Consider the following 26,377-nt stretch of genomic DNA (forward strand, 5'->3'; position numbering starts at 1 on the left):
AACCATGGGTGTTCATTAGATTGTCTAAATTAAGATTAGAAAGACCAGAAGAGACTTGAGGAGCTCTGACATTTAAAGATTGAATAGGAGAGCCTTGGCCAGCAAAGGAGGCCAAGGAGTGGCCAGGGAGACGGGAGGATAGGAGAGGATGGTGTCCCAGAAGCCAAAGGAAGAAACTGTTTCAGGAAGGAGAGACTGCTCATCAGTATGAAATACTGCTGGTTGCCAAATATTTCCACCTTCCTTCAATCTAGGACCCCTTATGGGTAGAAGAGACATTGTGACAAGTTTGGTCCAATAAATTGAGAACCGTAATGACAGGTAAGTCTTCTGGCTGGAGTATGTGTCAGTACAGGACCCTCTAGAGGTCTCTTCCCTCTGGTAAAGTAATCAGCAATGTCTGAAATAGTGTCTGCTCCCATCAGCTTGGAGTAGTTTGGGTTCTAGCATCTATAACTTCTGAGTTTATAACTTTGTAGTCTTGAAAATTCTAGAAATAAATAGTTTTGATAGCTCTAAAAATTAACCTTGTTAAATATACTGGAAACTCTTACAGGTTTTGATGGATACCTGGCTTTATTCTTGCAATGAAGAAAGGTCCTCAGCAAAAAATTTCCAAAGCAAAGATGCCACCATCATCTCACTCTCCTAGTCCATCATCTGTTACGTCCAATATGAGATCTAGGTCACTTTCACCTTTAAGTGGATCCGAGACTCTACCTTTTCATTCTGGAAGACAGTGGTATGAGCAAGTTGAGATTATAGGTGAAAACCCTATGCTTTTGGACTACCAAGACCATCAAGGTATTGCTTTTAATCTAAGAATTTCACCAAATACTCTTAAGTACAGATGGAAAATATTCAACTTACATTTTTGGTCCAAATGTAACATATATCCAACTACTAACTTGAACCATTGTTTTTTATTGACAGAAATTGTGTAGGGACAGTGGGGGATGGAGGCTTCTGGGTGAGGGTGAAGATGTCTAAAAGCGGTAGGAGAAGGGAGTTTCCTGAAAGAGGAAGCTTTATTTCTTGTGGTGGGAGAGTGCCTTAAAGCTCATATGCCAAATTTACCATAATCCTTGGCTGCGGGGAGGGCATATCTGTTCACTTCAGAATGGAGTGCCTTAATTCAGCATAAAAATACTATCCACCCCTGGGCTATTCCAGTCTGCTTATTAGCATCTTGCTTATTAGCAATCTGTGAATGGACTGATTTCCACATAAGGGACATATAAATGTTCCACCAAGGGTTTTTTGTTTTTTTTTTAATTAGTATATAGCAGAGTTTTTATTTTTTTTTTGTAATTGAAGTATAGTACAATATTGGTTTCAGGTGTACAACATACTGGTTTGACATTTATATACATTATGTTAGTTTCTGCTTTATAACAAAATGAATCAGTTATACATATACATATGTTCCCATATCTCTTCCCTCTCCCACCAAGGTTTTTATTTTTTCTTAAAAGCATTCTGTTAGTCTGGGAATCTATAATGTGATTAAGTGTGAAAGAAAACTATGTGATTTCTTTGCTAAGTCATGAAATCACAGTCATCAAACTCTGTTGACATGAATATTGACCAGTGTTTATTAATAAACATTATCAGCCTTGAGTTGACTGTACCCTTGCTGCCCGTTGGTACATTGTTATTTCTAATTTTTTTGTGTGTGTGTGGTACGCGGGACTCTCACTGCTGTGGCCTCTCCCGTTGCGGAGCACAGGCTCTGGACGCGCAGGCTCAGCAGCCATGGCTCACGGGCCCAGTCGCTCCACGGCATGTGGGATCCTCCCGGACTGGGGCACGAACCTGTGTCCCCTGCATCGGCAGGCGGACTCACAACCAATGCGCCACCAGGGAAGCCCTGTTATTTCTAATTTGATTAATATTTTAGAATATGTTCTTTCCTAGAATGGCCCAAATTTTAAAAATTATTTTATTTTGAACCAAAATAAATGCAATATTAACTTATTATGAGTAATCATAGGGAAACTTTGGCCCACAGCCTGGATCTGAACCCAGGATTAATTATCTTTGATTCATAAAGAAAGAACCAAGAGGCAATTTTCTCTTTTTTTTGGATGGTTTTGCAGAATTTAACATAGCTTTTTTTAAAATATTTTTTTAAATCGGAGTATAGTTGATTTACAATGTTGTGTTAGTTTCACGTGTACAGCAAAATGAATCAGTTATTCATATACATATATCCACTCTTTTTTAGATTCTTTTCCCATATAGGCCATTACAGAGTACTGAGTAGAGTTCCCTGTGCTATACTAACATGGCTTTAACAAGCTGTGACTGCAATATCCAGGAAGGTCTTAAGATAGGGTGTGCTATCCATTAAGTTAGTACTTTATCTCTATAAAATGTGTTAAAAAAAAAAAAAATGTGTTATGATCCTCTGTATTTAAAAGAGCAACAAATTTGAGTTTCCTACCATAAAAAAGAAATAGGAAAAGAGGTGTCGTGGTCTGAACGTGGGTTGGAAAAGAATTTCCCAACTCAAGGCAGAATGTAAAGAAGATAGAATTTATTAGAGGGAAGGGTTGCTGCCAGAACAGCAGGCCGACTTCCTAGTAGTCTGGGAGAGTTGGGCCCAAACATATGCTATTGATCAGCTTTTATAGCCAGAAAACAAAGGAATGGTCCGAGGTGAAAATTTCATTTACTGATTGGTCGAGGCACATATACCTTCCTTCTGTAGGGTGGGAGTGGGAAAGGGCAGATGCCTTTCCTTATTTGGGACAGGCCCGGTAGCCCAGGTGGGCGTTGCCCAGGTGGGCTCAGGAATTTCGTAACCATGGCAACATGGTAGGGAAGGTGATTAAGAGTCGGTAGGGGGTATAACGCTGAAACTTTTTGAAGGAGGGTCATTCTTTGTCCTTGAAGCACCATTGTCCTTGGAGCACCACAAGAGGATTTTTAAGAATTCCAGTGTTTTTGAACTTTAGATTAGAATTTTAAAAAACAAACAACTACATAATGCCAATATATATATTTTTTAAAATAGCTAACATTAAAATACTGCTAAAAACCTCAGTGCTGCATATAATTAAAAGTATAAGTTTTAGATTCATCTGCCTAGGTTCAAGTCCTAGATTTGCACATTTCTAGCTGCAAGATCTTGAATAAATTATTATAATTTCTTTTATAAAGGGGAACAGTAATTTCTATCCCAAAAGTTTGTTGTACAAATTAAATTTTTTTAATTAATTTTATTTTTGGCTGCGTTGGGTCTTCATTGCTGCGCGCAGGCTTTCTCTAGTTGCGGGGAGCGGGGGCTACTCTTCGTTGCGGTGCGCGGGCTTCTCATTGCGGTGGCTTCTCGTTGCAGAGCATGGGCTCGAGGCGCACGGGCTTCAGTAGTTGCAGCACGCGGGCTCAGTAGCTGTGGCGCGCGGGCTCTAGAGCGCAGGCTCAGTAGTGGCGCACGGGCTTAGTTGCTCTGCAGCATGTGGGATCTTCCCAGACCAGGGCTCGAACCTGTGTTCCCTACATTGGCAGGCAGATTCTTAACCACTGCGCCACCAGGGAAGTCCCCAGATTAAATTTTTAAATGTAAAGTATTTAGCACAAAGCTTGCACACAATATTTATAGAGTATAACTGTTATTGTCATTATTATGAAGTGCTATATAAAGTAAAATATTATTATTAAAACATTGCAAATAGAACTAGCCAGCTGTTTTTACATTTGCATGGCTTTAAAATTTTTTTTTGTTATATAACATGAAAACGATTTGTTTTTCAAAGTATTCATGTCTTCCTCTACTGATAATGATCTGTTTGTGTAATTTCAGAAGCTGATTCACATGAAGGAGTTCGATATATTACCGAGGCCCTGGTTAAAAAACTTACTAAACAGGACAATTTGGCCTTGGTAAAATCTCTGAACCTTTCACTTTCTAAAGATGGTGGCAAGAAATTTAGGGTAGGTTACCAACATTTCTGAATACAGACATTGTTTTTAATTTTTATGTGCTTTAAAAAGTTTTTAAAAGAGTATATTAGATTTACAGCACCCTAATGTCACCGAATTTGTTGCAGATCTTTTATTGTTTCTAGTGAAAGTTCTCCATCAGAAGTGTGACATCTTCAAATTCATAAGCTCCTATTATTCTACACATTATTGATTCTCTCTAGAATGAGTCAGCAAACTACAGCCTGTAGGCCACATTGGGCCTACTGCCTATTTTTGTTAATAAAGTTTTATTGGAGCAGAGCTACACTCATTTGTTTATATATTGTCTGTGGCTGTTTTTGCACTACAATGGCAGAGGTAAGTGGTTGTCAAAGAGACTGTCTCACAAAGCCAAAAATATTTACTATTTGGCCTTTTACAGAAGTTTGCGGATCCCTGCTCTAGACTGTTTACTACTTTATTCATAAACTATACAACATGAGCACATTGTAATAGACAACTTAATTTTTTAATTGGAAATAATATAATCTTAGATGCCTACTACATTAGTCACAAAAATTAATTCCAGAAGATTGAAAATCTTAATGAAAATGAAACAAAAATCAACCAACAAAAGTGCTATAAAATTATTAGGAAAGAATATAGGAGAATATATTTTTAAATCTTAGAGTTGGGAAGGCCTTTCTAAGCAAACACCAACCCTAATACCACAAAGAAAAATATTGACAGATTTAGCTTACTTAAAAAACTTAAAAAGTTGTGTTTAATGAACGATATCTTTTAAAAAGTTAAAGCAAAACAACAAGCTGGCAGATAGTGTTTCCAGCATATGTAACAGTATCCACATAATATATAGAGCACCTACAGTTCAGTAGAAAGAGACAGCTAAATGGAAAATGTGCAAAGGATATGAACAGTTTGTTCACAAAAATATTATAAATGGCTAATGTTAACATGAAAATATGTTCAATTTCATTCATGTCAAAGAGATGTGAAATAGAACAATAGTTTGATGCCATTTTCCATCTTGTATGTCTGATGGACAATAATTAAAAAGATTATTTCAGTGTTGAGAAAGGTGTGAGAAATGGGTATTCTCATATGGTCTTAGTGGATGTATAGATTGGTACAGCATTTTAGGAAAACAGTTTGATAGTATTTATCAAAATTTCAAATGTATTTGTTTGATCCAGCAATCGAGTTTATACTTACTGAGTTTATACTCACCAACACAGCAGTTCTACTCCTTGATATCTATTAATATTTGCACACGTATCCAAAATTGTCTGAATAGTCATGTTTATTAAGCATTATTTAAGATGGAAAAATTGGAAATAACCAAATGTCTGTCAATAGGGGATTGCTTAAAAAAATTATGGTGCAATATACCATGAAATACTATCAAGTTTCTTAAAAGACAAGAACAAAACCCAAAAAACCCCAGAACTCTATGTATTAATGTGGGAAAATGTTCCAGTATATTTAAATGCAACAAACAAATTCTAAAATATTTTGTATAGCAAGGTCTCGAAATATATTTTTTAAAATTCTGTTTTTCTATCTATGTATATATATAGATGTAAATGAATAGAAAGACCTATATGTATACATATGTATATGTATATGTATATACACCAGCCTCTTAACAATGGTTACTTTTGAGCAGTGAGATTTTTTGGTCCTGCAGACCTGATGAAGAAAGCTTTTTATGTTTTGTTTGAAATTTTTATTAGAATATATTTATGTCTTGTGTAATTAAAAGGGAAAAAAGGAGACATCCTGGAGTTTAAAGGGTGTGAAAATGAAATATCAAGTTAGTAAATCTTTGCTGTGTGGTTATTATATGCCAGGCATTATGTTAGGCTGTGGGAATAGATACAGAAGTCAATAAGCTTAGTTTCTGATCTCTGGGAATTTAGAGCTTAGTGTGAAGAATGCCTAGGATTAAGAGGAGAAATAGTGAGAGGGAATCAGAGAAAGAGAGTGAGCACGTGGGAGAGACAGACCCAGTGAAAAAATCCGAAGGGGCTGTTGGAATAGAAGATCCAAGAGTATGATGAATGGGGGCCAAAGTTGAGAGAACGTCAGGCAGAAAGGATATGCTATAAAATGTCACCGAATCAGCAAATAAGATGAAAACTTGGAAGAAGTTATTTGATTTGGCAGTTTAAAAAGCCCTTCCTTCTATTTCTCAAACCAACCAGGTTCATTCTTTTAGGGTCTTTGCATTTTTTTCTCTGCCTGGTATTCTCTGTCCCCAGATGTTCACACAACTGGCTTATTATTAGGGTCTCAACTCCATGCACTTCCTCTCTCTGTGAAGCCTTCTCTTACCAACCCAATTGCAGTTAGCCACCTTCTCCTCAGTCACTCCCTCTCATTCTTTCACTCAATAGATATTTATTTAGCACCTACCATGTGCCAGGCACTAGTACTATAGTAGTGAACACAGCAGACAAAATCTTCCCTCTTGGTGCCTTGCACTCTGTCACATCACGTTACCTTTATTTTCTTGTTAGTATGCTTCAGTGCCTAAAAATTTTGTTTCTTTATTTGTTTATTGGCTTTCCCTGTGAATGAAATCAAGAACCTTGTTTTCCTTATTCACCACTGTTTTTCCATATTTCCAGTACCTAGAACAGCTCCTGACACATAACCAATCCATGTTTGATAAATATTTGTTGCAATGGATGAATGAATGGTGATCTTGGAGAGAACTTTTTGAATACATAGTAAGGGTGGACGATATATTGCCTTGCCAATAGAATAATAGTGAATGGAAGGCCTCAGAGTGAGCAAATATTCACAACTTTTATGAGAACATGGTGGCAAATAAGAGTGATAAAATGAAAGCTTGGTAGGAAGCAAGTTGGGAGTGAGGTGATTTGTATTATATAGAGGAGACTGAGCATGTTGAACATAGGCTCCTGCAGCAGGGAAATTGTCTGGTTCACCGGTATACCGCCATTGCCTGGCGCCACATCTGACATGTAGTGAGTGGGAAATGAATATCTGTTGAAAAGTGACTGTTTTTAAACTTGAGGGGAAGATCCAGGAGAGAGAAAGAGATTGGAGATACAGGAACACAAGGAGAAGAGATGGGTACGGTTATGCAAGAGTGCAAGTACCTAGTTGAACTTTGAAGAGGGGAGAAAGGGAGAGGCATAGAAAAGATGAGGTGGAGAAAAGGATTGATGGGGAAATTCTCATTGGATAGTCTTCAGTTTCTTAGTGCGTAGGAAGTGTTGTCCACTGAGGGGCAAGGAGAGTTTGGCGACCTGGAGAGAGTGGCCACTCCTGGCCAAGGAGAGCCACACCAGGGGATTTTCTGGGGAAGCTGTAAAGGCTTAGTCTCCGGTGACTGATCAGCACATGCTTATATGTCGTGCTTATGACGAGGCATCTGTTATATAAAGTATTTATTCATTTGTTTCCAATCAGTATATCGAAAATTTGGAAAAATGTGTTAAACTTGAAATACTGAATCTCAGCCATAATCTAATAGGGAAGATGGAGAAGGTAGACAAGCTGTTGAAATTACGTGAGCTCAACTTATCATATAACAAAATCTGGTAAGTAAATACTTCTTTGGGTGGCACTGCAGGGTCGTCATCTTTGTTAAAGAGGTAGATTAACGCTGCTGTGTTACTGAAAGAATCCTTTGAAAGATCAGGCACTTTGATCCTTATTCATTTGTAGTCTAGCCCTTCACATATGATAGCTGCCATATTTTGGCATTACTGAAGTACAGAATAATGTCTGTCATTATCAAAGAAGGAGATACATTTTTTGAGTACCAAATTTTATCTTAATTCCATTTTTGACAGGAAGTTTTCCCAGATGTAGTCTGATTAACTGCCTTATTTCATTAAAAAAGGTGGCATGAAGCAGAATGTTTTAACCCTGTCATTTTGATCCTAAAGATATTTCAACCTGTTTTGAGCCTATATATTTATCCTAACGTTCTTTGCTCATTGCTGTAATAAATACACACTATCTTGTTTCCACTTCATAATATATATTACTCTGAGAAATAAACATAATAAAACTGACAGTTGCTAAAAATACACATAGAAAACTTGTTATAAGGAAAATGATACAATTATCAAATCTTGAAAATCTTTATATCTATGTATTTTCCCTCCACATAAGACTTGGTATATATAATGGCCAGAGAACAAAACAACTAACAGTAGCAGAACCTCTAATATGGCAAAAATGAAATGGGAAAAAAAGTGATTAATGAATCAAATCCTTTATGTAAAGTGTGTATAAAAAAATTGATCCTGATGAAAATCATTTCAACAAAATAAAACTGAAAATAAGGAAGCTTGGAAATATTTGCCCAGTATAGAGAATTGACCAAGGAATTAAATTGGAATCAACTTGGGAAAATATTTCATCAATGAAAATTCATCAATATGGGTGATAATGTTTTATTAGTTTAAATATTCTGATTAAAATATTTTTGTTCATAAATACAGTATCATTCTGGGGGTCCACCAGCTCAAAGTGGCAGCCATATCCTGCTGGCATAGCTAATCTTTTGGTAATGATTTAAGGTAATAGTTAAGGACATCTTGTTCTTATGCAGGGCTGTAGCACATAGCACAGTGTGTGCTATTGAACTTTCTAGCTCTCCCCTTGCTGTCCACTAGTAGTCTTCACAGTGGTTAGTGAGAATGCTACAGACAGACTCTTCTGTGTTGTGGGATCTTAAAGTCTGATAGTAAGATAGGTAGGATTCCTGGGCACAGACAGTAATGAAGAGTTTACCAGAGCTGTTCTGGTAAATTTGTTTTTAGCCACTCTTTTTAAATTCTCATTTATAAATTATAATTATGGAAAGTAACTCCACATAAAACCAAGCCTGTTTATTTTTAAAATACAATGGAGGGGCACTATCATTGTACTTATTACTAAGTTTGATTTTACCCTTTGGTTTCCAGCAAAATTGAAGGTATAGAAAATATGCATAATCTGCAAAAGCTAAACCTTGCGGGAAATGAAATTGAACATATTCCAGTATGGTTAGGGAAGAAGTTAAAATGTTTGCGAGTCCTCAATCTGAAAGGCAACAAGATATCATCGGTAAGTTATTCAAAGTAGCAAGAATATTTTTTAAAATTTTGGATTTGTTGAAGCAAAAAATTAAAATCTAAGTTTTTTTTAAAATGGGACTTCTTCTAATGTCTTTGGTTCTTTGACAAAACATCAAATTCAGACATAACCTAGTATTCTCTATGGTAATTAAATATAGGCAGTCCTGGTTTTGCATGGTTCCATGGTAGCTAAAAGTTGACCTCTTAGCATTTTCCCATCTTTCATTTCATTTGAGCCTCAAAATACTCTTGTTAAGGAGACAGTACAGGGATTATTTTTATAATTCTGTGAGTTAGGTACCATTGTCTTATCCCATTTTCAAGTAAAGTCTCAGAGAGGGTAACTCTCTTACCCAAAGTCATTCAACTTGTGCCCGAATCCATGTCACTGAATGCCTAGAGCAGAGTTCTTTTTTTCCAAACTTGTGAATTAATCTGAATTAATCTTGATTATAGTGTTAGGTGTTACAAGAAGTGTTAATCACTAGCTTTTTATAGTAAGGCAACTTTGTTTTCGTGGTTCACATAAGCTAATAATGATGTGTATTTTTCTCTGGAGTATATTTTATGATTTCCTTGTGATATTTATACAGTTAGATATTCAATAAGCATTGAAAAGTAAAAACATTAATTTACTTAAATCTGTATTAAAATTGGTACAATCCTGCTATAATTTAAAGAACTTAAGTCTTAGAATAGAAAATAAAAGATGTGACTTCCAATATGGGTCTAGACTTTGCTTCTGTGACCTTTGGAGAATCTTTCATCTCTCTAAAACTCACTGTTTAAATTAGAGAAAACAGTCCCTGCCCTGCCTTCTTTCAGAAGTGGTATGGGGCTCAGATGAAATGATAGATGTGAAAATACTTTAAAAACTATAAGGAATACAGCATTAGAGTTATTTAGTATTTTAAACTTTCACCAGTAGAAGCCAATAATAATAAATAACATTTGTTTAATGCTGTGCAATGTTTATGCTTTCTTATTATAAAGATCTGGTAAGGTGACTCTACCATTTCACTGTGATAGCCCAAGAGCCTCACAGCCCAAGCCCCACGCCATGTTACATAGCATCACCTTGGAGCTCTTGGAGCTTATGGGGTAATGGGAGGAGGTAGCCATGAATCTATTTAAAATTTGCTACACATGTTCCAAAAGTAGTTGATCCCTAGATAGGACTGTTAACAGGAAAATCATTTAATAAATATTTATTATTATTTCTAATTTTGTAAGACCTTCTCATCCCAGTTCATATTTGACATTGGCTTCAGTAAGAGTGCACATCCACTTGGGAGAGATTTATTTATACTAGCTATTGGTAGTAGTGTTTCTCAACCCCTCTTTGGGTAAATGTAAAAATCTTACTTCAGAACCGTGAGTGTCTCTACATATCCTTATTTCTTTTAACTATCAAGTATAACTATTACCTGAAGATTTACCAAACTCCTGTTTTATAGCCATTTATATATTTGATTTGTTCAGTCAGCATACTGAAAAGATAATAGGATTAGAGTTTCACAGTCTTGAATTCAAATCCTATTTCATTCACATATAACCTCTGAGCTTTGAGCAAGTCACCTAAATTCTTTGAACCTCAGTTTCATCATCTAGAAAATTAAGATGGTTCTTATATCATAGGTTTTTGTGAGGAGTCACAGATAAAATGGTATATGGAAAATGCCTAACACTGCCCTTGATACATTTTAGATTCTCAAATACTCCTTTCTTTTCTGCCCTTCAAATCACTACTTTTGGATAATAGGTTTCATGAATAGGTTCCTTGCCATGTTAATAGCAATTTCCTTGATTTATTACTTCACTTAGGTATGTTTATGATTTTTATTTTATTTATTTATTTTTATTTTTTTAACATCTTGATGTTTATGATTTTTAAATTCAATTATACCAATTATAATGTTACCTATCATTTCAGCTCCAAGATGTAAGCAAATTGAAACCCCTTCAAGATTTGACTTCTGTGACCCTAGCTGAAAATCCAGTTGTGACCCTTCCTCATTACCTCCAGTTCACCATTTTTCACCTCCGTTCACTGGAAAGTTTGGAAGGTCAGCCAGTAACCACTCAGGACAGACAGGAAGCTTTTGAGAGATTCAGTTTAGGTGAGGTAACATATTTTTAAAAAACTAAATTTGGGTGGGAGAGGAATTTATTTTCAGAAATTATCCAGAAAAAAAATATTTATTATGAACTTTATAATGCTATTAAAATTTGCATATGGGCTTCCCTGGTGGCGCAGTGGTTGAGAGTCCACCTGCCGATGCAGGGGACGCGGGTTCGTGCCCCGGTCTGGGAGGATCCCACATGCCGTGGAGCAGCTGGGCCCATGAGCCATGGCTGCTGAGCCTGAGCGTCTGGAGCCTGTGCTCTGCAGCGGGAGAGGCCAAAACAGTGAGAGGCCTGCGTACCGGAAAAAAAAAAAAAAAAAAAATTTGCATAGACAATGGCATCATAAATCAATGAACTCAGCAAATATTCATTAGGCATGTACTGTGAGCCAGGCACTGTATCTGGCACTAAAGATATAATGGTGATCAAGACATAAGGTACTGGCCTTCGTGCAGCTTGTGTTTTAGTGGAGAAGATAGACAAAAAAACAAGTAAACCCAGATAAAGTAACAGAGGAGAACCCCCTTTTTGGAAAGTGGTGTAAAGGAATGGCTCTCTGAGGAAGTGACATATAAGCTGAAGGCAAAGGCAGGAGAGGATTAGTCATGTGAAGAAAGGCCTGAGGGAGAGGGAGCAGCTTGTACTTTGAGATTGGAAAGACCCTGGTGAGTTAAGAGACAGAAAGAAGATCAGTATGACTGGAGGATAGCCCAGGTGAAAGTTTGGAGAGATGGGGAGGGGAGAGATGGCACAGGGCCTTGGGGTTTGGATTTTATTCCAGGTGCAGTGGAAAGCCACTGACAACTTTTAAGCGGGGGTTTATATATTAAGATTATTTTTGATACTGGATGGAGAATGATTTGAAGCAGGGCAAGATAGAGATAAAGGGACATGTTAGAAGGCTATTGCCTTAGAAATGTTGGTGGCCTGTATTTAGGTGGTAGATGTGGAATAGACGGATCAGCTTCGGAAGTAGCATCAGCAGCACTTTCTAATGAATTGGATAATCCCCAAGCTTCTGGCTTGAGTAAGTGGTTGGATGGTAGTATTGTTTTGGAAAATGGGAGAACTCAGAATGTTGAGTTTGAATGTCTGTGAGACAACCAAGAATAGAATCAGAAATATGAGTCTGGAGTTCAAAAGATCTGTCCTAGAGATATAAATTTGGGATTCATCAGCATAAAAATAATATTTAATTCCACCGGAATCAACTAGCTCACTCAGGCAGGGGTTTGGAAGAGCATGAAGAGGAGCCAGTTAAGAAAACTGAGAAAGAGAGGCCAGCAAGGTAGGAGAAAACCAGGAAATAGTAGGTTGCAGAAGCCCAGAGAAGATTTCAAAAGAAAGTGGTCAGCTATGCTGAATGTTGCTGAGACATGAAGAAGAAAAATGAGCACAGAGAAGTGCTTTAGATTGACAACATGATGATGAGCTTGACAAGAGCAGTTAAGGAGTGGCTGGGACAAATGCTAGATTATAGATTGAAGACTGAACGGGAGGGAGACATTTGGGTAAAGATTTGCAATTGCCTCCCACAGTTTCCTCCCCTAGTACCTAATAAATGCATTTTAAAAAACAAGTTTAAAAAAATTTCACCAGTAGCTTCCAACCAGGAAATGGAGAAGCAAGTGCAATAAACCTCAAAGCTAGTAATCAAAGCAACAGAAAATATTCAAGAGCGGAGTGGAGAGACAAATCGTGGCTTAGTTCTCTTGGTCCTTGAGAAGACAGGAGATGAGATTAGAAAAAAAGAGGAAAGATTGTCTATTGATAAGAGGGATGGGACACTTTCTCCATCAGAAGGGAGGGAAGATGTGTGTAGGTATGGGTAGTTTTGTTGCCTTGGTGGTAGGAAGATGAGGAAGTTCCCACTGGTGGGGTCTGTTTTCTCAATAAAATAAGAGGTCATCAGCTGAGAAAGAAAATAGAAGGAGTACAACATTGCAAAGCAACTATACTCCAATAAAAATTAATTTTAAAAAAAAGATTGGAAAAAAAAGAAAATAGAAGGAGTATGGGAGGTTTGAAGAGAAGAGGAAGGTATGAAATAGCCTAACATGATAATGTTAGGGCATGAGCCTGTATGTTCAACCATTTGAAATTGATGTTAGTCCATTTTGACTTATAAAAACAACAGTTTCATATGGTTTGATCCAATACTTGAGAAATGGTAGATTTTTATTTGTTTCGGATCCCACTTACTCAACATTTGTTACCCAGAAGTTGATGTTTTGGAATCATTAAAAAATATAAATAATGCAAAGGGAAGTCATTATATAAATATACTGTTTGGGGAAATGTTTAAAGTACTTATAATTCATTCACAACTTTGGATGTTAATTAAGAGCTTTTAGTGATGCTGAGCTCTTGGGATCCAGTGGTAATACAGATAGATGCAGTTTCTGCTTTCGCAAAACTTTAGTGGAGAAGGCAGACAGCCAAGCTATTTGATCACATTTTCCAACTCCCTCTGTGATGAGGACTGCGTCAGAGGTGCAGGGTGGCATCATAGCATCCCTGAGAAGTGTCCAACCTGGGGAGGGTAGAGTCAGGGCAGGCTTCTCAGAATAGTTTTTAAAACTAAGACCTGGAGGATGCAAAATACGCCAGTAGGAGATAGAGGAAGACAGTTCCAGGGAGAAGGTGTGAATAAAAGCATGCAGGTGGAAAAAGTTTTTGACAAAATTCAACACCCATTTATGATAAAAACCCTCTAGAAAGTAGGCATAGAGGGAGCTTACCTCAACATAATAAAGGCCATATATGACAAACCCACAGCCAACATCATTCTCAATGGTGAAAAACTGAAACTATTTCCTCTAAGATCAGGAACAAGACAAGGTTGTCCACTCTCACCACTGTTATTCAACATAGTTTTGGAAGTTTTAGCCACAGCAATCAGAGAAGAAAAAGAAATAAAAGGAATCCAAATTGGAAAAGATGAAGTAAAGCTGTCACTGTTTGCAGATGACATGATACTATACATAGAGAATCCTAAAGATGCTACCAGAAAACTATTAGAGCTAATCAATGAATTTGGTAAAGTAGCAAGATACAAAATTAATGCACAGAAATCTCTTGCATTCCTATACACTAATGATGAAAAATCTGAAAGAGAAATTAAGGAAACACTCCCATTTACCATTGCAACAAAAAGAATAAAATACCTAGGAATAAACCTACCTAGGGAGACAAAAGACCTGTATGCAGAAAACTATAAGACACTGATGAAAGAAATTAAAGATGATACAAACAGATGGAGAGATATACCATGTTCTTGGATTAGAAGAATCAACATTGTGAAAATGACTATACTACCCAAAGCAATCTACAGATTCAATGCAATCCCTATCAACCTACCACTGGCGTTTTTCACAGGACTAGAACAAAAAATTTCACAATTTGTATGGAAACACAAAAGACCCCAAATAGCCAAAGCAATCTTTTTTTTTGAGGAGTTTTTTTTTAATTTTCTTTTTTCTTTAATTAATTTATTTATTTATTTATTTTTGCTGTGTTGGGTCTTCATTTCTGTGTGAGGGCTTTCTCTAGTTGCGGCGAGTGGGGGCCACTCTTCATCGCGGTGCGCAGGCCTCTCACTATCGCGGCCTCTCTTGTTGCGGAGCACAGGCTCCAGACGCGCAGGCTCAGTAGTTGTGGCTCATGGGCCCAGTTGCTCCGCGGCATGTGGGATCCTCCTAGACCAGGGCTCAAACCCATGTCCCCTGCACTGGCAGGCAGACTCTCAACCACTGCGCCACCAGAGAAGCCCTTTTTTTAATTTTAAATTTATTTTTTATTTATTTATTTTTGGCTGCATTGGGTCTTTGTTGCTGCGCGCGGCCTTTCTCTAGTTGCAGCGAGCGGGGGCTACCCTTTGTTGCGGTGCACGGGCTTCTCATTGCAGTGGCTTCTCTTGTTGCGGAGCATGGGCTCTAGGCATGCAGGCTTCAGTAGTTGTGGCACGCAGGCTCAGTAGTTGTGGCTCGCGGGCTCTAGAGTGCAGGCTCAGTAGTTGTGGTGCACAGACTTAGTTGCTCCATGGCGTGTGGGATCTTCCCGGGCCAGGGCCCAAACCCATGTCACCTTCATTGGCAGGCAGATTCTTAACCACTGTGCCACCAGGGAAGCCCCAAAGCAATCTTGAGAAAGAAAAATGGAGCTGGAGGAATCAGGCTCCCAGACTTCAGACTATACTACAAAGCTACAGTAATCAAGACATTATGGTACTGGCACAAAAACAGAAATATAAATCAACGGAACAGGATAGAAAGCCCAGAGATAAACCCACGCACCTGTAGTCACCTTATTTTTGTGTTATCTTTTAAAATTGTTATCCACATGGTAATACCTTCTTACCTCTTAATAGAAATCACTTTCTAGCTCAAAATAATCTTTTTTTCCAAAACCATAGTGAATAATTTTAAAAGTAGAATTGTATATATACTATTCTAAGACGTCTTTTGCTATTATTTGAGAAATAGTCTTATGTTTCTTCAAATAGAAAATATAATGATCAATAAACTATTAAATTTGTACTAGCAGAAGAGGTAGAAAGACTGGAAAGAGACCTGGAGAAGAAGGTGATGGAAACTGAAGAGCTTAAAAGCAAACAAACAAGGTTCCTCGAGGAAATTAAAAATCAAGATAAGTTGAACAAATCATTAAAAGAGGAGGCCATGTTACAAAAACAGAGCTGTGAGGAACTAGAGAGTAACCTAAACACGAAAAATGAACTGGTAAGTCCGTATTTTACATTGCCTTGACTATATTCTCTTGAAATAGAAAATTCTTTGTTCTTAGGTCTAAAAACACAACTTCCTGACTATAAAATGGGGAAGATGTGGTTTAACAGAAATATGTGCAACTGGTTTGACAGGTTGTAGTTGACTGCACACTCAATGGTATGGTTGCCCAAAAGATGCATACTGTCTTGAGCTGTGTTATGTGAAAGTATGATATCCAGAACAAATGAGGAAGATGAAGCCCCACACTGTGGGGAGTTGGTCAGACTGCCCTTAGATGTCTGTATTTTTTTAGACAACAACACCGTTGGTGAGGCTGTACGTTGGCAAAAACTTTTAGAAAGCAATTTGGCAAAATTATCCAAATTTAAATGGATGTACCCTATGTCCTGTATATTGGAAATATTATATATAATATTTATATTATTTATTGGTTATTATGTAAGTTATAGTATAATATAATATATATTTCTAATAATATAGTCTGTAGAAATGGTACAAGAATGTATAAAGATATATATGTAGATACATGCGTATATGTATATAAATATACATATACACATATATATACAAGGACATTGACTACATTCTTGTCTATATTAGCAAAATGTTGAGAATAACTAAAATGTCCCTCAGTAGATATCCATGTGGTAGAATAATAGTGTTCTTATCAAAGGAAGGCAGAGCTGTATATCCTCATATGGAAAGATGTCTAACATATATTGCTATATGAAAAAAAGCAAGCTGTATATCAAGTATGGTCCTATATATAAAGGAAGTATACAATAGTATAAGTATGTGTAAGTCAAATGGTAGAATGTATACCAAATTCTTGACAGCAGTTATTTTAGGGGAGTAGAATTATAGAGTACTTTCAAATTGCCATATATGCATATCTTTAATGTTTAAATTTTAAATAATTTGGCTTTACGGTTAAAATATGTAAAAAAGATATCTTAAAAGAGAAAGATTTAGACAGACTAGATAGCATATCTTCAGAAGGTACCTGACCCAGAGGCTTCAAAGGTCTTGAGACCATGTCTGAGAAGTGGCCAAAGCAACAGGGGTGTCCAGGCTGGAGAAGAGGAGACCCAGTGAGCTGTGACAATTGCCTTCAGATAGTCAAAGGACTGTTTCATGGAAGAGGGACTGGAGTTATTGATGAAGGTACCAAGAGTTAAAATTAAGAAATGGCAAATAGGAAAACAGTTTTTCATTTAGTAATGAAGAAGAAATCTATATAATAGCTGTCTTGAGATAAAATGTGATAACTCTGGAATGTGTTTGTTATCACTGAAACAGGCCATGTGCTCAGGGTTTAGGGAAAAGATAAAAAAAAAATATTGGTCAGGGAGATGGACTAAATCACCCTAAAAGCCCTTTTCAACCTTGATAATTTGATTCTGTAAAATTATTAGTCTACTTTCCTTGAAGAAAGTAGCTATTGGTACTCTCTTTTCTTTTTCTTTTGACAGTTCTTTTTCTGATCTGTGCATAACTTAGAGAATTGTATTTCTCATATAATTAGCAGAATCCTTGATACAGTTATCTTTTTTTTTTTTTTTTTTGCATCCCCCTTTCAAGATTGGCATTCTGGCTTAGTTACTTGATTTGTTGACAAGAATTCTGCCTAAGCACTTACATTTTTAAGCAAGAAAAAAAAGCGTTCCCATCTCTGTATAGAGAGGGAAATTGTTACTTGAAATCCAAATACTACTTAATTACCTCTTTCTTGAGCTCTTCTTTGTCAGGGGGACATGATAAAAGACAGGGCAACTTTCCCAGCTCTGTTAGTCAAACATTCGGAGCATTTGTGGCTTCCTTCATATGCCTCTTATTTGAAGGTAGTTTTCAAATATGTCTGCTGTATTCTGAAGGCATATTATATATGATGTTAATAATCCAGTGATTATCAATGGTCTTATAATATGCATAGATATGTTGCACTCCATTCCATGATAGAGTGGAATGATGAGTAATTAAATCATTGAAGACATATTACAATCAGTTTTATTTTAGCAGTGAACACTTTGTGCCATCACTTAACAGTTGTATTTTAAATACAAAAATAAAACAGTACTTAAAATAAGCACAGTACTTACTTTGGTATCACTTGATATTTGTGAACATTTAATAAATTTTCCTGAGTTATTGATCTTTTTCATAGTGTAGAATTCATCTTGTATTATTAAGACAAAAAAAATTATGATTTCCATATGCTGACTCCCTGGTGCATGTTAAGTCAACCCATTGAAAATCATGGCAAGATAGTTTATTTTATATTTGTGTGCTATCCCAAAATTATGGATTATTATAGTTGCCTAGTTTTCTCTTTTGTTCGTTTATTATGTTGATATGTTTATGCTGTAAATAAATGTTTTGTAAATTGTCAACAGTTTTTGTTCGTTTTTTTTTCCTGTAACTGTTTTCAGTTAGAAGACAGACTGTGCTCTTTTTGAGTCATTATGTTACTTTTATCATTAACTATTTAAAAACACTTTATATACAAAGTTACTATATGTTTATTATAACAAATTCAGACAACACAAATGTATACACTAGAAAATGAAGGTTTCACTCTTCCCCTGCCACATTCCTTGGAGGTTAATATGTATCCTTTTTGTTGTAATTATATATATTTTTGAATGTTTTGTGATTTAAAAAAATTTTACTATATATTTTTTAAAATTCTGCCATCTTATTTTTTACAAAACAGTATATCATTGGACAGCTGTCCAAGTTAAAAAAATACATACACATGTATATGTGTGCACACATATATACACACACACATAAATTCTTTTCAAAGTGTATATTGTGTTCCACTATACGGATTTTCCATGATTTATTTAACCTTCTCTTATTGATGAATATTTAAGTTGCTTCCACTTTTTTGTTATTAGAAACAATACTATAGAGAAAATCTTTATATATATATATATACCTTATGCATTCATACTAGTACTTCCTTAGCATAATCACTATAAGTTTTAAATTTTGATAGCTATTAATGTTACCCCTCAAAAAGCTTATAACTGCTTCACACTTCTATAGCAGTGGGTGAAAGAGCCCACCCCCACTTGATAGTATTATTTTGAACTTGTATATAGGATAGAAAAAAATGGAATCTCATTGCTTTAATTTCGCATTTCTTTAGGTATTGGAGAGCTGAGTACTGCATATGTATTTTTTGTATTTCTTCTTCAAATTCATATTGTTTTGCCAGTTCTTTTATTATTCCAAAGGACTATTCCATGTTAAAAAAAAAAATTCCGTGTCTTATTCCAAGAGCCTACATTTGAAAAACATTTTCCATTATCTTATGCAGAATATCTGGTGATAATATCACCTATAGTTGTATAATGTTTTCTAGTTTCATATAATAATTCCTCATATAGTAAGTCAATTAACTTATAAATGAAGCATTGTAACATTGAAGGAAAACTTCTGGTGGCCATTTAACCTGTAGTAGTCCCCCTCTCCTGCCACCAACAAATGTTAACTTTAATATTACTTATTGTCTTTTTGCAAGTTATTTAAACTCCTGTACTTGTTTCCTCATTTTTAAAATGAGGATGATTTACCTGTCCTGCCAGCCCCACAGAGTTGTGAGGACCTGGTGAGGTTATGAATATGAAAATGATTTGAAATGAATCAAGCTAAGTAATGGAAGGTGGTAAATATGAAACTCCATTAGAATGATGATAAAATGTGTCCATGTAAGAATAATGCAGGTATTAATAACCATATCTTCCTAAGGTAAGTTGTCAGTAAAGAGCAGCTTATGTTGTTATAGCCTCACTCTCTAGAATTCTCCAGGTGATGGTATCTGTTTGCTTCTTTCTCCTTTTAGCCCTTGTTTTGGTTTCTTGCAGACCCTTTGCTGATTCTTTATTCTTCCTTAAAGGTAGTTTGTTCAGGACTGAATTGTATACTATGTTTTTCATGGTTTGCATGAAAACTTGTATTAATATCCTTATGTACATTTTAAGTTTTGAAACTGGCTCGCCTTTTGAGAAATGTGCTTGTGTGTATGTATAATTTTTTTTAATGATTGTTTACATAGGAGAGTGAATTTGAATGTGGGGGAAAGAATTTGTATCATTTTTCCTATTGGTAAATATGTTAACTGCAGTCAGCTCTTGATTATCCACAGCTAATACTTTCCCGGGCTTTGACTCCCACGTTGCTCCCATTTGTGCATTTCTTCAAAGGACATTTATTGAATGCTTACTATATGCTAAGCCTACTGCTGTAAAAGACACAAAAGTACTTTAAGATGCACAGAGTATTCATTATTAAAGTTGAGCCTTGAACAACACAGGGGTTAGTCCACACATAACTTATAGTTGGTCCTCAATATCCTTAGTTCCTCGGCATTCACAGATTCAAACAACCACCAACTGTCTAGTACTATAGTATTTACTATTGAAAAGTATGTGTAAGTGAACCTGCTCAGTTCGAACCGACATTGTTCAAGGGTCAACTGTATTTGCCTGTGGAGACCAGTCCCTATAGCCTCCACCGTTCAGTCACATTTGCCTTTGTTTGTCCCCACTGCCACTGATCTTTAGGGAGAGAAGCGCAAGATTAGTTTACATTGTTGGTTGTGAGTTGCCTTCTGGGGACTCAGGGACTTGTGAGCATTCAGTGAAAGCATCAATGTGGGTAATGTGCTTGACACCCTGCAGCAGGACATCGAAGGCAGTGTAGTATAATAGAGTGTCGGATTTGAAATCGGGAAACTTGGAACTGAACTCTGCCTCTTCCACTACCAGCTGTGCAATTGGACAAGTTATTTAACCTCTCTGTACAGCGTTTATCATCTCATAGGGTAGTTGTGAAGATTCAGTGAGATGGCGTATGTCAAATGCTTAGCATGGTGCCTGGCATACAGTGAGTACTCAGTCAGAATTACCTGTTATCCAGGTTAGCCTTACTTCCACTCAGCTGGATAATCAGGAGGTGACTGAAAGCTAAATCATGCACGACTTTGATTTCACGGGCCTTGTCAAATGTTCATGTTCGTTTATGATTTATTTTCTTCAGCTTGCATTTTTATATTAAAGAAGTGTTTCTGCATGCCTTTTTTTGTCTGGTATCTACTGTCAGATGCTGGGGGGAATGAAAAAGCAGAAATCACTTAGTGGACCTTTGAAATGAACTCAAGGATTGCTTTAGTAGAAAGGGGACTGGTACTGGTAGTTAATAAAATATTTAACTTCTGCCACTAATCTAATGATGTAACTTTTGACAAGTCAGTTCACCAATCTGGGACTCAGTTTCTTTATTTATAAATTCAGAGGGTTAGATTAGATGGTTTTTCTTCTAGCTCCTAAAATTTCTAAGAATAACTGAAAAGTTGTAATTACAGTAGGATTACTTTATTAAAAATTTAATATCCTATATTTGGATCTGATTGAGCTTATTCACATCCCTTATCCTCCATTACAAAGAATAATGTTCTGAACACTTAAAACTGAGATGCCATTAGCCAAAATACTACAGCAACATCAGTACAACAATTAAAACCAATCTCCTATTTTCATCCTTCTCACTCCTTCTAATTTATTAGTAATAAATGTCAAATATCATTTCTATCCATGATTTGAAACTATCATGAGTCAGTTAAATAAATTAGTACCAGTTATTGGGAAATCAGGAAGCAGGTACTTAGTAGACTAGTTACTTAAAAATAATTGATACAGAGTTATTTTCATGTTTGGATAAAGCAAATTTAAATGATTTTTAAAACTTTTATTCATTGTATCCTGAAATAACATATAAACTTCAAAGGTCTTTTATGTGATCTCTTATGAAATGATAATTTTGTATTTCATTCTTTGTAATACTTTAGAATTAAGATAAAATGCTCTTAATGTTATTCTATGTGCTGTGGGATTTTTAAAAATCTAATTATCAGTTATAATTAGAGCTTGCTACACCACTGTACCTTTATACTAACTTACTGAATCTATGTGTTGTTTCATATCAAATTGGGCCAATAGCTAAGACAGAAGACCATGGAACTAACTCGAGCATGTCAGAAACAGTATGAACTGGAACAGGAATTGGCTTTTTATAAAATTGATGCTAAATTTGAGCCACTGAATTATTACCCATCAGAGGTGAGTTATTTTGATTTTGTAGTAATCCACAGTTAAAGCCAGCATAGAATGGGGCAGGGGAGGGCAGGGTGTTGGAGATGTTCAAATGATTTTATCAATAACCACTCCATGTTTTTCTTAAGATACCAGCAGAGTATTTTGGTTGAATCTGTGAATTATTTGGCTCAGTGAGGTAGAGCAGTGTCCAAAAGAGGTTAAAAGCCCCAAGAGGATATTTGCCCACATCCATATTCGTAACCATAAGCAGCCCTTCTAATCCTGTTACCTCACTCAAGAGTGTGGTTGATCAGCTTCCTTAAATCCACACCTCCAGGAAAAGTGCACTGCCTGCTTCAGTGACCATGGAATAGGCATCTCCCTACATTGTTTTTTCAATAATCAGTGGGTTCACTATTAGTCAACCATTATTTGTACAAATACCATAAATGCCACTGCAACAGGGAACTGTTTAACTTCCAGGATCCAGTCAGTATCATATAAAATAATATATCATAATAAAATGTCATATCAAATATGATTTAATAAAAATTTAGTATTTAGTAAATACTAAATTTTTATGAAAAATTATTTTAGTAAAAATTCAACATTTAAAATTTATTAGACTGATATTTTACTTATATATCAGCCAGGAAACCAAAATAAAACATGTAGATTTCTGATCTGAGAGATACAGCAGTGCTAAAAACAACAACAAAAACCACATAACTGTAGGCACTTTCTTAGTCAATCCAGCTCACTGTTTGGGGATAGGAGGAGTAATCCTTTTGAGACCATTTTTTGTTCTAGTTCCTTTTTAGTATATTAAGAATAAGATAAAAGAATTATATATATATTTAAACTATGTGTGTAGGATTACTATTTAGGCAATTCTGTGATATATTCTTCATTAATAAAATGAATAATGTCACTCGACTGCATAGCAGTTACTTATTAAGTCATAAGATTTATTTATTTTGTTTCTAGTATGTTGACATTGATAAAGCCCCAGACGAAAGCCCTTACATTGGCAAATCCAGATACAAGAGAAATATGTTTGCCACAGAGAGTTATATTACTGATAATGCCCAGCTAGTAGAGATCAAGAGGATGGATCCAGATGAAGGGGAACAACTTAGAAATGAACATGTGAACTTGAGAGCCCATACGCCACTGGACACACGACTGGAAGACAAAGAAAACAAAATAAGTGCAGGTTAAAAAAAGTTACTTTAAATTCTTTAAAAATACAAAAGAATTGAATATATAAGCAAATTTTGTTTTTTAATTCTTCTAGTTAAACATGCTAAAGTTATTTATTGTTGTTTACATGAGACGTCTAAAACAAAAGCAGTGATTCATTGAGCAGATTATTTTTTAATGATTCCTGTTATGAAGAATGGGGTTTTTGACCGTTATTTGATAGCAGCATGTCCAGGGGCTCCAAGAATGCTTAAATTTCATCCTGCCAACAGGTGCTCCTCACCATTGGACTTACACATTCAAAGACATAATTAGTAATAATTGAAGCAAGTAAAGTTATTGATTCCTATACATGTCGCCAAAACCTAAAGTAGTGCTTTGGATAAACTGGATCAGTGCACTCTCCTTAGGCTTAGGCCTGAGGCTGGCCTCTGACTCTTCTTGACCTGCCCCACACTCCACCTCGTCAACTGCACCCCGCCCCCAGTCATCTAATTCAAGGAATCTTATCACTTCCTGGCAAGTCACAAAGAGGAAGAAATCAATCCAAGGGGACACTTAGAGACCTTCCAAATGGCAAACTTTGGACCCACTTCCTCACTTAGCTGTATGCATATGGTGGAAGGAGAAAGCAGTCCTGAGTTCATTCATCTCACTAGTAATCATGACCCATTGTGGGGATCTCAAGCAATGAGATTAGTAGCCCATCTTCCCTTGTTTGGCAGCTAAATGGAATACATGGAAGGCCAATAGCGGTTGACTTGGAGAGGGGAGAAAAGAGGCCGAATTGTCCGTGCCTGCGTATGCTATATGCAAGGCTCTGGAAGGGGAAAGCGAAACTAAATCACACCAGCCTCAAGGGGCTCATAGTTTTATAGGAGGCAGGGAGGGAGAAAGAAATCAGGAATTTGAGGTGGAAAGTCACTGATTTGGGATTACCAAATCAGTAGTGAATTTCTTGATATTGAATCCCATCATAAAGTATTTGTCTCTAACACAGGTTTTTGTTTAATACTCTAAACCTAATTATAACTTGGTGACATGTAAGCACATATTTACAAATAAAATCCTTATTCTTTCAAAAGAGTTCTTTAATGTTGGGAGTATCAAGTAGAGCCCCTTTTATGTTAGGATTTTACAAATAAATGGATCAATTATAGCTCTATGGCATATCATGAAACTATTCTAGAGATTAATAGAGAGGAAAACAATCATAAGAAATTACTTTTTTTTTTATTCCTGTGTTGTATAATTGCAGAATTTAATTGGAGGAAGTTATTGCTAAGAAAAAGGTAGAAATTTGAGAATTCAAGATTTTTCTTGTGTGCCTGTGTGCATGGTTTTTAAATTTGCAGCACAAGCTCGACTATCAGAACTGCATGATGAAATAGAAAAGGCAGAACAACAAATTTTAAGAGCTACTGGAGAATTTAAACAACTGGAAGAAGCTATACAACTTAAAAAAGTAAGTAAAAGTAAAGCTGCATTGCTAAGAGAAAATGCCAAAAATGAAATGTGTTTCCCTCTTCATAACCGTGTAAAAAAATCTTTATATCAGTGCTGCCTAATTAATTACGGAATAACAAATTTCAGAGTCAGATATGGTTCCAGCGTTTTCCAATTTCATTTCCTTCCATTCAGGATGACATCCTATTAGCATTTAATAGAGTGTATAGATACACGTTACTTAACCATTTATGTAAAAAGATATATTCAGTCTACTGTATTATGAAAGTGTCCAATTTACCCAGGGAAGCTGCTTCCTAATATATCTCTCCTAATTTAATTAAGCACTCACCACCGTTAAGATCCTGGAACCTAGATTAAGAGCCAGAAAACACCTCTACAATGAACATTATTAAACATGAGTAGCAAAAATATAAATGATATAAAATATGGTATACATAAAGATGATGTCATGAAGAAGCAAGCAGCTCAAACCCATGATGTAGTTGCATAGGGAGAAAGTTCAAAAAAGGAAGTATTTTGACATTTTAGTTTTTAAGTAAGTAAAAGGTTTTAGTTATTTGCAACTTTTAAAAATCAGTATTTGAAAATTGTGATGGTAATGTATTCATACCATAGTAGGAAGAAAAGAAGGTGAAGTCCAAATTATATGTTCTTTTAAAAAGATAACCCTGTGTCGTTAGTTTCAAATTATTTAGTAACTAGAAATTGATTCAAGTTTATGTGGCAGTTGCTGACTGAGCTGGGCCCTGAGTAATGAAAAAAACGGATGTGTTCCTCTCTCATGGGCAGGAAGTAGGCAAAAAATAAGTAAAAATAAGTTTAAAAGAAATGTATAGTTAAACAACATAAGTTCTAGGGGGGAAAGAAAAAGAAAATTAGGAGAGACAGTAAAGAGGATGTAGATTGCTGCAACCCACAAAGGCCTCACTGAGGAAGTGACATTTAGGCTGAAAACCAAAGGATGAAAAAGAGCCAGTGAGGCAGGATTAAGGGCAAGCATATTCCAGGCAGAGGTGACAGTGTGTGCAAAAGACTTCAGACTAAAGATTCCTCTGCAGGGTGAGGGAGAGTATAGTGGAAGATGAGGTTAAAGCTCATGCCAGGCATCATAGGCCATTTTAAGGGAGTTGAATTTTATTCTGAATGTAATGGGAAACCTTTGAAGGACTTTAGGTGGTAGCACGGCTGATCCTATTTGTATTTTTATAAGGTCACTCTGGCTACTTGATGAGAGTGAAATGGGTTGAGAGAGATGGAAAAAATGGAGATGTGTACATCGGTTAGGAGGCTGTTGTTTAGTACAGGCAAGACATGATAATGGCTTGGACTACAAAGGTGATGGTGGACATGGAGAGAAAGAAGACTAGGTAAAATCTGGCAGTAGAATTGACAGGACTTAAAGATGGATTGAAAATGGGAGATGAGGTGGATGGAGCTATTAAGAATGATTTTAATAATTAAATAAGAATGTTTTATAGCAGTACTGGCGAAAGCTTTATATAGATAAATTGGTAGAAGTAAATAATGTACATAATTTTTAAGTAAATGGATGCTTACAAAATGTGCTTGGAAAAAATAGTTATTTTAAATGAGTAAGTATAATATAGCCTAAATTTTTCATTACATTGTCAGTTGGCTTGATATTCTAATACAAGGGTAAGTGCTATAAAAAGTCAGCTACCATTAATATTATGGT

The 26,377-nt window shown here is 36.0% G+C and overlaps 2 protein-coding genes across 2 annotated transcripts in view; both read left to right on the plus strand.

Moving 5' to 3' along the window:
• Positions 1–587: 587 nt before the first annotated feature.
• On the plus strand, positions 588–15,925 carry LOC136124066 (centriolin-like). Its single transcript, XM_065878376.1, has 6 exons — positions 588–804; positions 3,809–3,939; positions 7,372–7,502; positions 8,880–9,021; positions 10,966–11,152; positions 15,705–15,925. Exons 1-6 carry the CDS (start codon positions 588–590, stop codon positions 15,923–15,925), a joined length of 1,029 nt encoding a protein of 342 aa, XP_065734448.1.
• Positions 15,926–21,927: 6,002 nt separating this feature from the next.
• The window catches only part of LOC136125128 (centriolin-like), a 54,813-nt gene continuing 50,363 nt past the window's right edge, over positions 21,928–26,377 (plus strand). Inside the window, exons 1-3 of the mRNA XM_065879944.1 lie at positions 21,928–22,032; positions 22,996–23,224; positions 24,567–24,676. Coding sequence (XP_065736016.1) covers positions 21,928–22,032; positions 22,996–23,224; positions 24,567–24,676 — 444 coding nt within the window. The remainder of the gene's footprint in view (positions 22,033–22,995; positions 23,225–24,566; positions 24,677–26,377) is intronic.

This window comes from Phocoena phocoena, chromosome 6, assembly GCF_963924675.1.
Source record: "Phocoena phocoena chromosome 6, mPhoPho1.1, whole genome shotgun sequence".
Taxonomy (NCBI): domain Eukaryota; kingdom Metazoa; phylum Chordata; class Mammalia; order Artiodactyla; family Phocoenidae; genus Phocoena; species Phocoena phocoena.